Source organism: Astatotilapia calliptera, chromosome 22 (genome assembly GCF_964374335.1).
Source record: "Astatotilapia calliptera chromosome 22, fAstCal68.1, whole genome shotgun sequence".
NCBI classification, from domain to species: domain Eukaryota; kingdom Metazoa; phylum Chordata; class Actinopteri; order Cichliformes; family Cichlidae; genus Astatotilapia; species Astatotilapia calliptera.
Window position 1 is genome coordinate 14380231 of NC_137442.1, and position 11988 is coordinate 14392218.

At 39.4% G+C, this 11988-nt stretch overlaps 1 protein-coding gene across 2 annotated transcripts; it reads right to left on the reverse strand.

Annotated features, from left to right (window-relative positions):
* Window positions 1–7355: 7355 nt before the first annotated feature.
* mrpl24 (mitochondrial ribosomal protein L24) lies at window positions 7356–10407 on the reverse strand. Of its 2 annotated transcripts, XM_026157377.2 has the most exons (6): window positions 10278–10407; window positions 9844–10030; window positions 9152–9247; window positions 8618–8721; window positions 8097–8227; window positions 7356–7755 (listed from the first exon to the last, which is right to left on the reverse strand). In XM_026157377.2, exons 2-6 carry the CDS (start codon window positions 10024–10026, stop codon window positions 7619–7621), a joined length of 651 nt encoding a protein of 216 aa, XP_026013162.2. In that variant the 5' UTR covers window positions 10027–10030; window positions 10278–10407; the 3' UTR covers window positions 7356–7618. The 2 variants fall into 2 exon arrangements, with proteins under 2 accessions (XP_026013162.2, XP_080152688.1); XM_080296562.1 differs by lacking the exon at window positions 10278–10407 and having other exon boundaries at window positions 9844–10214.
* Between the last annotated feature and the right edge of the window lie 1581 nt (window positions 10408–11988).

Genomic DNA, 11988 nt, shown 5'->3' on the forward strand with positions numbered 1-11988 from the left:
ATGACTGAAGGGTCACAACAAGATCACTTTTACCACTTTAAAGTATGTTATTTACAGTTGAAACTTTTATTTGAAATTGATGCATAAATAAATTCATAAAACAAAAAGATCTGGCTTTTACTCAAGGCCAAATGTGGCCATGTTTGGCTGACTAGCCTCAGACTAGCCTTCCCTATAAAGAACAGATTTCAGGTGTCCTGTGCCATAAATGAATCATAAGTAGCCCACATAGGGCCAAATATGCAGCACTTCTATGAAATGTGATTACTCCTCATCGAGGTTCTGGCAAAAATGAGCAACAATAAAACTTTTCTTCAATGAACAAATTAAAGGCAGGTTGAAAAGTCCACAGTTACAGTCTTATTCATGATGTTGTGTAAGTGATACAAGTGCAAAATGATGGCTGAAGAATGAAAGACTAGAGAGAGAGACAATTTTAGCTCCTCTTGTTTTCAAATTCACATAAAAGGTAATTTTATGTTAAAGGCCTCACAGTACTGTATCATCTCAACACAGCACTCCACTCTCACAATGCTGTCTTACTTGTGGTTCCTAGAATATTTAAAAAATTAAATGGGAGGCAGAGCCATCAGCTTTCAGGTCCTTCTTCTGTAAAACCACGAGGAGGACCATATAGGGCTGCAGGTGACCATGAACAATATCTTAGTAACAAGTCTAAGCTGCTGAGGGTTTCCATTATCCACTATTTCTTCTACATTCATCTCATTTCACTCACTATGTGTTTATACATCACTCTACATTTAATTAGGAGTTATTAGTGTGTGTTTTGTCTCTATCCCCTCACCCTTAGCATGAAGCAGCAGATGGCTGCACTTCCTTCAGCCTGGTTCTGCAGGAGGTTTCAGCTAATATTGTGCTTTAATGTTGTATATTTAAAAACTGTTTTTCTATTCTTCATTTCACACAAACCAGCAGAAACACTATAGACCGAACGTCACTGAGAACCACACAATCAGGCTTTGGTCCTGCCATTTATGGGGTGTGCACTGGCTCATCTCAGTCAGTAAAATGTGACAAAGTGGAAAAGTTAAAGCTTGATGCACTCAATTTGTATTTTCAGCAACGTTCTACAACATCTGTTAATGAAATACGCAACAGACACACACATGAAAGGAGCAAATGTTAGAGCGTACTTGTGCACTCTGCAGCGGGAGTGAATGATGCTTTGTAGTGGTCATACTGTGACTCGGCAGCAGCGGTCGATGCTGCACACCTGAGGAATCTCACACTCAGATAACAGCGGGACTGTCTGGGAAGGAAATGTCAAAGCCCGGAGAACAGACAGCGGTCACACTTACACCTATGAGTGTCTGTCATTGAGCTCTTTGGCACTTAAGGTTCTGAAATCCATCCTACATACAGCAAACCTGCGGCTGAGCTGAGGCAGTGAGACTCACTCTGAGTCAAGGCAAATGTGACACAATCATGAAATGAAGATGCAGGCAGGGCGTGGGCAAAGAATGTTATATTTCACTAGGTTTTCGACAGCCATTACTTGTAACAAAGTTTTAAGTATGCAGTTCATTGATGAATACTCAAAACAAGGACTTACCAATCGCTGAAGAAAACAAAATCAATTTAAAAATTGTTTTAGAAATATATTCATGAAGTTATTTAGATTTAACACAGAGTGGATCCTCAATTGATCGGGTTGCTGTTTCTAAACAGAGCTTTAATGTCTTTTCAGTCCTGAAGATTTGAAGCTGTTGCAGACTTGCTGCTGTGCTTTGAATCATTATCTTGTTACATGACCCAGTTTCGGTCAAGTGTTAGCTGTCGGACAGGTGGCCTCACATTTGGCTATAAAATACTTTGGTATACAGAGGAATTCATGGCCAGCTGAATGACTGCAAGATGCCCAGGTCCTGCAAAACAAGCCCAAATCATTATGCCTCCACCACCGTGCTTGGAATTTGGTTTAAGGGTTTGTGGTGACATTCTGTTTGGTTTTAACCAAATGCGGTGCTGTGAATGCCCAAACATCTCCACTTCAATATCACCTGTCCAAAGGATATTGTTCCAGAAGTCTTGCGGTTTGTTCAGATGGAACTTTGCAAACCTAAACTATGCTTGGAAGAGGCTTCAGGCTTTTTTTTATAATTGTGCTGTCATTAACTTTAAAATTTAACATGCTAACCTAGGCCTGTAGAGTCTGAGATGTAGATCTTGGGGTTTCTCTGAGTATTGCATGGTAAATGCATTTGATTAGCAGTATCTGTCTGCTGCTAACCTTACTAATTCCCATGTAGGCAGTAAGGGTGCAGTTTAGTCCTAAAACTTTCTTCACATGACCTCATGTCCTGAAACCATGACTAAGGAATAACCACAATTTTTTCCACATCAGATTTCTTTTGTCTGAGACAGCCCAAAATAGCACAGTTTCTAGACAGCATTAGAACATTTAAATGACACATTTAAAGGTTATTATTCTTTTTGTGTGTGTGTTTGTGTCCATATATATGTTTCCTACATCAGTTTTTAGATTTTACACACAAAACAAATGACTACTTTACAAAATGTACATTCTCATACAAGTGAAACCTACTCATATATATAAGTAAAATTTGCCACATCTGAACAAGCAAAAGGATTTCAATTCTTCTCTACCTATAATAATAATATCAATAATAACAATAAACACTGAAAACTGGCAGGAGTTAGCATTGTTATTGGATACTTTTACTTAGCAACAGGATGAAATTACTTCTTCCACCACTGATGCCAGAGCCTCGTCAGATGGTTAATAATGTAATGTTAGTAACAGAGTGAGCTTCAGTCTACACCACTCCCACTTAGACTACACTGAATTCAGACAAGGAGTTAAAGAGGTAACAAATGATTTCTTTAGGCTCTCATATACTAAAAAAATCTTCTTGCAACACGAATTTGGAGGGGGATGTTTACTTTAGATTACCTTTAAACATTTTAACTGGCATCTCTGCATAGATGAAATACGTTTAACTGCAGGAACATTTCCTAGAACATGTTGAATGTGCTGAGATGCTGTTTTGCTATCTAAATAAAACATATGCAGCTGCTTTTTCTGTGAACTAAAGGTCGGCATTTAAATGACCCAGCTAACATGAGCATAACATCTTAAAAGCAAAGCATGGATGAGAAAATTAAAGCCCAAGACGAGAAGGAAGAGCTGTGTTTTGCCGACTTTTTCATCTCTTAATTGTGACATATTGAGTTCATGCACAAAAATCCACTGGGAGCCAGCTAAATTAGACCAAACATAGTTAAACATGCATGTGTGCCATGCCTCAGACCTGCATACAAGCTAACGTTAACATTTTCCAGCAGCCTTCAAACAACCAGCCTGTAATTAGACACTATCATTACATTGTAGCTGAGCTTAGATCATCAACTGAGTCAAGAGCAGCACTCAAATTTAGTTTTAAAGTGTCTTCAGATGTTTGAGCTGTTACAAATCTTTCTGGGAAACAAATTTTTAACCAGCTTGTGCCCAATTGCTACAGCATCTATAAGCTTAAGACACATTTTGGACACTTTTAATGTAATCTGACCTGTTAGACTGCCAAACAGTAACACCTCTGATGGTGAACGTGACTCTTTCATATACAGCGTGCACCACCAGGTGGGATTAATTAGTTTAAGTTGCTCAGCAGCAAGGGTGACTCAGTTAAAACACAGAGCCCACCATGCAGTTTATTTAAAGTAGTTTTAATTCTGCTTGAGTCATGTCAGTGGTTTCATTTAACTGGATTGCCAGCATAGCTGTCAATTTACCACAAATTATAAGATGGACAAAAAAAAACTCCCCTGCAGAAGTTAAGATTCCCATAAAAATGTGCTTTTGTGAGTGTAAATGGAAAATGTTCAGACAAATGGAGCAGCATAGAGGTTCTACTTCACCTTGCTGCAGTTGCAGAGCAAAATCTGTACAACACTCATGAAATGACAGGAAAGACGACGAGCCTTTGAATCATTTTTCCTCCCATAAAGAAAAAAAACCTCAAAACCCAGTTTCCGCTGACTGGCTGCTTTTATTCCCTCTTGGATGCAGAGCGGCAGAGGCAAACCGGTTCAGGAGGGACGAGTCTGGGAAAACTGCTGCACTCATCCCGCAAACTGGCCAAACCATCAACTTGCCATGCTTTCTGCATGATGTTGACTGCACTGACCAAAAATTAGGGTATGGAGAGCCACTGTGAAATTTTGATGCAATTATATTATCTGTGACACATCGTTTTTTTGTTTCAATGCCTGGCAGTGACGCTAGTTGCTTCGCCAGCTGGAGCTCTGGAAGCAAGTCGAGTTGGTCTTTTAGTAAATCAATATGTGTGGTTAACCAGTGAGGAAAAAGAGACTGCGTTTGCTTCATAAGCTGCCAAACTTATATATCAGTGATAAAACTAGAGCTGATTTTATTCATAAGGATAATTCTGGATATTTATAGCAATGCTAAGATATTTTTTACTGAAGTAACTGTTTTTGTTTGGGCTGACTGCTCTTTTAATGGGGCCTATTATACTATTATCATATATTCCAGCTCCATATTTTTCCTCTTGGACTCTTGGAGAGCACCATTGCATGATTCACAGCTCAAAATAATCTTGGTGCAACACTTCAGTTCATGTAGTGTCTGAAACAAGCCGTTTCAATTGAGTTCAAATAATTAAACGTATATAACGCCAATTCACAACAACAGTTGCCTCAAAGCACTTTATAGTATAAGGTAAATTCTCAAGAATATTAGAAGGAAACCCCAACAATGAAACGCACTCCTATGAGCAAGCACTTGGCGACAGCGGGAAGGAAAAACTTCCTTTTAACAGGAAAAGGAACCAGGGGCAATGATGGGAAGCCAAATTTAGTGCTGTGTGATACTGCAGATTTTGATATTGATCCGATACCAGGTATTGCAGATACCAATACTTTAAACCTATAAAAGCAGCTTATGAAGGTGAGAACAGTGTGTCATTATTTATTAAATGAATCATCATTAATTTGCCAATTGAAAAAGTAACGTTTTGAGCCTAATCTTGAAAGTACTAAGTGTAAAGTGTAGCTAAGAAAACAACGTACTATGAAGTTTTTGCTCCTTCTCATCAGTTGGGCCTGAAATGCTTTAGTAATAAACAAATTAAGCTTACAGTTAAAGCATTACAGCAAGAGGCAAATCCTATGTAGTAATAAGCTGAGAGGTTAAGGAAGAAAAAAGCTAGCTAAACATCTTAAACCACATCACAAATAACCAAATTAAAACCATGTATATGTGATTAAGCACGATTGGGGTAATTTAACCAGTATATTGATATGTAAGTAGTGAAGAAACTGTAATAGATGTTTCAAAGCTTTTTTTCTGCCTTTGTCAGTTTCTACAGTTGTTCGCGAATGAGGTCATAATTGAAACATGAAAAAGTGTTACACAACGCAGGTGTGACACAGTGCCAGTGCATAAAATGTCAAATGAGGTGAGTGAGGACTTTGTTGAGACTACCCAGTCCATGTTGGCTCCTGACGAGCCATTTCTTTCTCCACATGGTTGTCCAGACACTTTGGAAAGACAGACTCATTTGTCTGAAGGTTTTCAGTTTTGGAGAGCTCTGTGTCTGGGCTTCTGTAAAATAATATGGCTATTTTCAGCCTCACGAATCATCCAAGCAGACTGTAACCACCACCGTTATTAATGCTGCCAAAAGCCAGAGTACTGTCGCTTCTCTGACATTAGACTGTATGTATGAAGCCTGCTGTGAACGAGCACTGCTGTTCTCCTAATGCAAGGCTCCTGTTCAAGCTTATGTAACACTTTTTAGTTGAAATGATAAATAAGCTTTAGATACTAATTATCTACCTAATGTTTTGTGCTTCTAAGAGCAAAAGGTTTGCGTTTCCATCTCCAGTCTGTTAATGACTCTACAGTCAGAGCCAGATGTTTTAGCAGTGGCAGAAAATGTGTTTCTTACAATAAGCTGCTTTGGTTTCCATTTATATTATTCTTTCTATGATATAGTCAAGAGCATTCATAACCATTTAAGAAGTTTCAAAGATTTTTATTGGCAAATAATAGAAATTTGCACCAGTGCCAAATGTTCTGGTGATGACTTTAGCCATTTCCATGAAGGAGGGGATTTTCTCAACCCAATCGCTCAACACCAAAGTTCCTGGTTTTATGTGATTTTATGTTCTGTAGCCATGTCAGCATAATCATGTACGAGGGGAGCAAAGAAAAGTGCTTCAACTGCACATTGTTTCTTCTTTTAGGTAGCCAGATTTTCTTGACATTTTTAAAAGTGGTCTTGAGAAACAGTTCTCCAGGCTTTCCAAAGGTCTTTCAATGTTTTTCTTTGGACCTTGGCTGATTTTTCCCTCATTTTCAGTTCAGTCCTTGTATCTAATTATTTTCAGAGAAGTGGTTTTTTTTGGTTGTTGAGCTACTTAACACTGACCTATGAATCATTCAAGGATAAAAAGGCATCTGACTCAAGGGATCCAACTATTGTGGTCTGTACAAATAAACAACTTACCTCTTGGCCATTCAATTTATCAATCTGTTGTTCACTGAAGCCTCACCAGATAGAAGGGAAACGGCAAGAAAAGAAAAGGCTGAGGTATCTCAACTTACACAAGAACTGGACCGAAAATCAATGGCAACAGGTCTTAGGAAATGAAAGGTTTTGGTTCAAATCAATGTGTATGGAGGACGTCAGAAGAGCAGGACAACAGTGACTGTCGAAAGGGACCCAAACACAAACCCAATGCAGCAAAAGCATACCTCGATAGATAAACTTTCGCTATCAGTCGTGGTTCGGCCTCCCCTGGAATCCGGACCCCCAAATTACTGAAGATGTGTGGGATCATTTTGACAGAGAGCAGAACAAAAGGCAGCCAACACCCAAAGAAGAGCTTTGAATGTCCTTCAAGAAGTTTGGAGAACAGGCTGTGTTGAAGAATAAAGGAAGTCGCACAAAACATTGACTCGGGCTTGTTAGAATTGTACAAACTGTGTCTTATGTACTGCATTTTCATGTATGTTTGCACGTTTCAGCAAATTGCTACAAGAATTCCCTTTCTACTGTCTGTGCTTCTGTTATCACTCATCCTTCATTTAAGCTCGACAACATCAGTTGTCCCATGATGCCAATTGGCTAATCATTAGCTTTGACTGTTGAAAATCTGCATAAACTGATTTTTAGTCACACGAGGGAGCGTGTCTTAAACACTAATATTATTACCTCATAGGTTTGTATCCAAACAAGTTTGACACAAACTTAAAATGGGCAACAAGGATCATTGGGTTTTTTTTGTATGAAATCTTTAAACTTTGCACCCCGTGATTGTGATTTTCCACATGAAAATGCAAACACTTTAGTCTGACATTTATTCACAACACTATAAAGAAACAAAGGGACACCTAAGTGAACTGCAGTCTGACTTCACTTCCTCATATTGTTTACAGATCATTTTCATGGTGCAGCAGTTTGTTAAGAGTCCGTACAGCCTCCACTTGGTATCTTCACAGTCTCTGTTTGACCTGACCTTCTGCTCAACTCCAGAACAAGGTATGTCCAGAGCTCCTGTGAAAACTGGTCAGCACAAAGGGGAGGCTAAGTGTCTCTGATTTGTCTGGTCAGTACCAGTAGGACGTTCGGTGCCTCCTGTTCTCCTGGATACCGAGTTTCTCCATGACCTCCTCCTCCAGGGTTTTCAGAGATGGTATGTATGTCTTTTCAAGAGCATCTTCGGGACTGGTATCTTTAGGTCCATCTGTGAAAGCAGAATGCATCGTTTCAATTGACACCAACTATTTTTTCAATCATCAGACACTTCTATCACTTTGTTGGACAAACAGAAGACTTTTAGTTTCACACAAGAAGAACTTGAAATAAATAGTGTGCTGGTTCTGCACTAGCAAAAACAGTCCTGCCTATGTGCGTTCAAGTTTAGAAAGAAATATTTCTTCCACTTCAAAACAGTCAAACTGGATCACTTAAAAACAGAAGTCTGAACAGGCGGAAAAATAAACAACAGCTGGTCTTAATGTGACGACTCTAAGCAACCCCTGAGATAAAATGGCTACTGAAATTTACACACACACAGACCCTTACCTTTCCACTGCTGCGGCACAATGCCATCTCGTCGCTCCACAACTGGTTTCGGGATGATTCTCCCCGTCCTGAGCGACACTCGGACTCTCTCACCCTCTTCTGTGAACCTCCACTCAACCTCGGTGGGTTTCCTGTAAGATCGAGATCAGTAAGTTAAAACTGGTCTGGAAAAATGCCAAAGAGCAGGAGCATTTAAATGGAAAAGGAAAAAGAAAAGGTGAACTATTTTTTGACTTTAGATTGCTGTGTTATCACAATTATTTTAATGGTGCTGTAAAGGAAAAGAATATTGTACAGATGCACAGAGATTACAGATTGCTGTTTTTTCACTAGAAAATCTTATGTTAAAATCTATTACAGCTGTAAGTTTTAACACTTACGGTTACAAAAATTAACTATTTATTTATTTGTTTTTTTTAAGGAGCCAAACTAAGACTGAGAACTAACCCGTGGTCCATCTAGTTTAAGGTTCTGCATAAGCATAGCAACAGATGTTAGGACTGAGGCAGAGTTCAGCATACCTGTCTGAGGGGTCAACGAGGGCAACATCACGGACCAGGATGGGAGCCTCACTGGCAATGTACGTCCCACGGTAATCTGCAGTTTTTCCAATATACCTGTGATGCTACGATGGGAAAAAAAAGTTCACAGTTCTCCCATTTAAAAGGCACAAAATGCAAACAGATGAATGCCAAAAGGCTTTCAATGGTGTGCTTTGTCTGCAGCTACACCCTGACCACCCACATCCCAGACATCTGGCTCCACCTGGTGGAGCAACGAGATAAGTATGAAGCATTTTTAAAAGAGCTAAAAAAGAAATGGAACAGCTAATATAATTTTGGGGGAAATGAAAAAATCTGTAATGTAATCATGTCCAGGACAGTTCAAGTGTATGCTGAAAATTTTTTGTAGGAAAACAGATAGCCTTTCATCTTCTCCCAACACTTACACAATGCTCACTCAATAAAAGGCATGTAACTTACATTTCAAAAGCAAAATCTATAATGCGCATTTCTCAATAAACAAATTTAAAAAAATAAACAACACTTCCTTACTGTGTTCAGTCCCTCCAGGATGACCCAGTTTCTGCGTCTGAAGACTTGGATAACTTTCCCCTGCTTTCCCTTGTCATTGCCTTTCCGAATCTCAACCTGAGAAATCAAAAGCAAACATTTAAACTCTATGTAGGAAATTTACTACTTTAAATAAAATGAATATACTTTTTTGTTACTGTACCACTTTTGCTGGTTTGGCCAGAAAATATTTTACCAATTCGTTGACTGAATTTTCCTAAATTAGTTTTCATGCATGTTTACAACAGATGTATGTTACTTCTCCTGACTCTATCAGTTGTGGCTACACCAAAGTAATTACAACATTATTAGCATTAGCTGTATTACAGATTAAAACTTTATCAACATACAGATAAATCACATGAACACATACTGGACTTAATTTTAATATTATCCTCATTATCGGTTGCCTTGTATAGTTTTTTTCTACTATGTATTGCAAAGCTCTCTGTTTCTTCTTGGTTTTAGAACAACGGGGGAATATAAATGGTGAGTGGACTGCTTCTTATATTGTGCTTTTCTATTAGCACTCAATTGTGGGGTGAAACTTTGGAAAGCTTTACACCAAACACTTAATATTAGACAATTTAAACCTATCAATATAAAGAAAAATATTTGCACAATATGAGTCAGATGAAAGCTTGACAGCTGAGTCCCAAAAAATGTTTTCTCACCGTGTCCCCTTTGAGCACAGACCACTCCTCTGGCGCTATCGGCTCAACAAACACCTTCCTCCTCCTCTTCCCCGGTGGATTTAACCTTTTAGCAGCGGCTGTCCACGGCCTGTTGGTGCCGTAACGGTAATCTTTGGGCACAATGACCCTGGCTGCCATCGACAGCAGAGTGGTCAGCCTCATTGTGCTGCAAGTCAAACAAGGGTGCTGAGGTTTTTTTTCCAAGAGGCTGGCAGCCATACACAGGAGCAACGCAAGCTAGGCTAATATGAATTATGCTATCAATAACGTTAGCCTAGAGCGGCTAACTCGCCGCCGTTTACGTACACACAAACATTTCACAAATGAGACTGCTGCCTAATTTTTTTTAAGTACAACCCTAAAAGTAGATGTATTAAAATACAATAAAAGAACGTCATGCAGAAATCACTTACCCTCTGTTGATGTCAATGACACATGTAGCGGAGCTGACACCTACAGGAACCTACCGGTAGCGCCACCTACTGGACAGGAGGGTCGCAACAGGCCTCACGCATGCGCAGTTGCTAAATTGACCGATATGTGGGCAGTATGCAGGCAGAGCAGGCTGCTTTGGGCAAGATGACCTTCACACTGCTGCAGCTGCTGCTCAGTATATTCAAGCCATACAATACTAAGAGTGACTCAATAAAGAACGCAATATTTTATTACATTTTTAAATAAAATATAACACCAAGAGGAAACGTTTTAAAATTAAGTAAGGCAAATGTGTCTAAGACAAACTTAAAATGTTTTTGAATGAATGCCATTTTCAACAATTCCAGCTTCTTCAATAGTGCACCTGTTCAAGTGTTCATTGAATACAGATCGTCTGGACCTGGCTTGATATGCAGCAACTCATTTAGACATGTAGACATGGTCAAGATGACCGGTTGAAATTCAAACTGAGCAGCAGAATGAAGAAATAAGGTGATTTTACTGACTTTGAACATAGCACAACTGTTGGTCTGAGTATTTCAGAAGCTGCTGATCTGTTGAGATTTTCACACACAACCATCTGTAAACAAGAAACAAGAAAATATCCAGTGAGCAGCAAAGAAAAGAACAGCTATACTGCTTTGAGCTGATGGGAAACAGTAACTCAAATAACCACTTATTACAACCACAGCAGCTTAATGCACCACCTCACAACATTCAAATAATCTCAGACCACTTTCTTGAACACTGGTAGAAGGGGAGATTCACATCATGGATGAGCAGCTGAGGAATGCTTCCAGCACCTCATTGAATTAATACCACGAAGAATTAAAGCAGCTCTGAAGGCAAAAGTTGGTCCAACCTGGTGCTAGCAAGGTGTACCTAATGAAGTGGTTGGTGGGTGTATGGATTTGCTACTACATTTTTGCTGATTCCAAAAGGTTATGTGTAAAACCTGAATGGCTCAGTGTGGAAATATTTAATTTCAAGGCCACCCACTGAGGCAGATGCAGGCCGTGATTACAAGCCTCGCTGCTATGTCACTGTGACAAGCACGAGTGATATTTAAGCATGAGAGGAGGCTGTCATTTATGAAAACCTGCAATCATACATGTGACTGTTTGTCCTTGACCTTGGATTTTGGTAAACATCCATGTTTGCTGCAAGCGAAAGACGGATTTTTACCTTTCTGGGTTACAAAGACAGACAATAAAGCTAATCTGTGTAAGCACAGACACAGTCATTAATCTTGAGAGCCGGATGAACAGACACCACACCGCATTCCAAAATCAGTTTCAGCCCACGGTTGGATCTACGCCCTAATACAGTAGTTAAAACAACTTGTGCTTAACCTAACCCCACAGCAAACTGAGAGCTGTCAGGACATGTTACGTAACAACAAAACTAGTTCAGCTACCACAGCCTTTGGGGCCGAACCGCACAGAGAGGCTCTGCGTCAGCAGCAAATTATTTGTGGCAGCTGCATAGACACAAAACACGTTCCATTGTTAATTTCCTGCATTTTTTTTTTCAAATCAGAGACAATAATTAGATGTGAAACAAGTAATTAATTTTAGTTGTTCTGTAAAGTTATGGTAGCCTTTCCCATGCTCTGAGCTCGATTTAGAGCAACAGATCCCACATAATACTTGGTTTTCAGCAGGCACTGTACTGACTCAATAAAAATAG

Coding starts and splice junctions, on each gene's coding strand:
- mrpl24 (XM_080296562.1), bottom strand. CDS start 10,083: ATGGCTGCCAGCCTCTTGGAAAAAAAACCTCAGCACCCTTGTTTGACT. Junction 9,248..9,843: donor CTGTGCTCAAAGGGGACACG/GTGAGAAAACAT, acceptor TTGATTTCTCAG/GTTGAGATTCGGAAAGGCAA. Junction 8,228..8,617: donor CTCGTTGACCCCTCAGACAG/GTATGCTGAACT, acceptor TCGATCTTACAG/GAAACCCACCGAGGTTGAGT.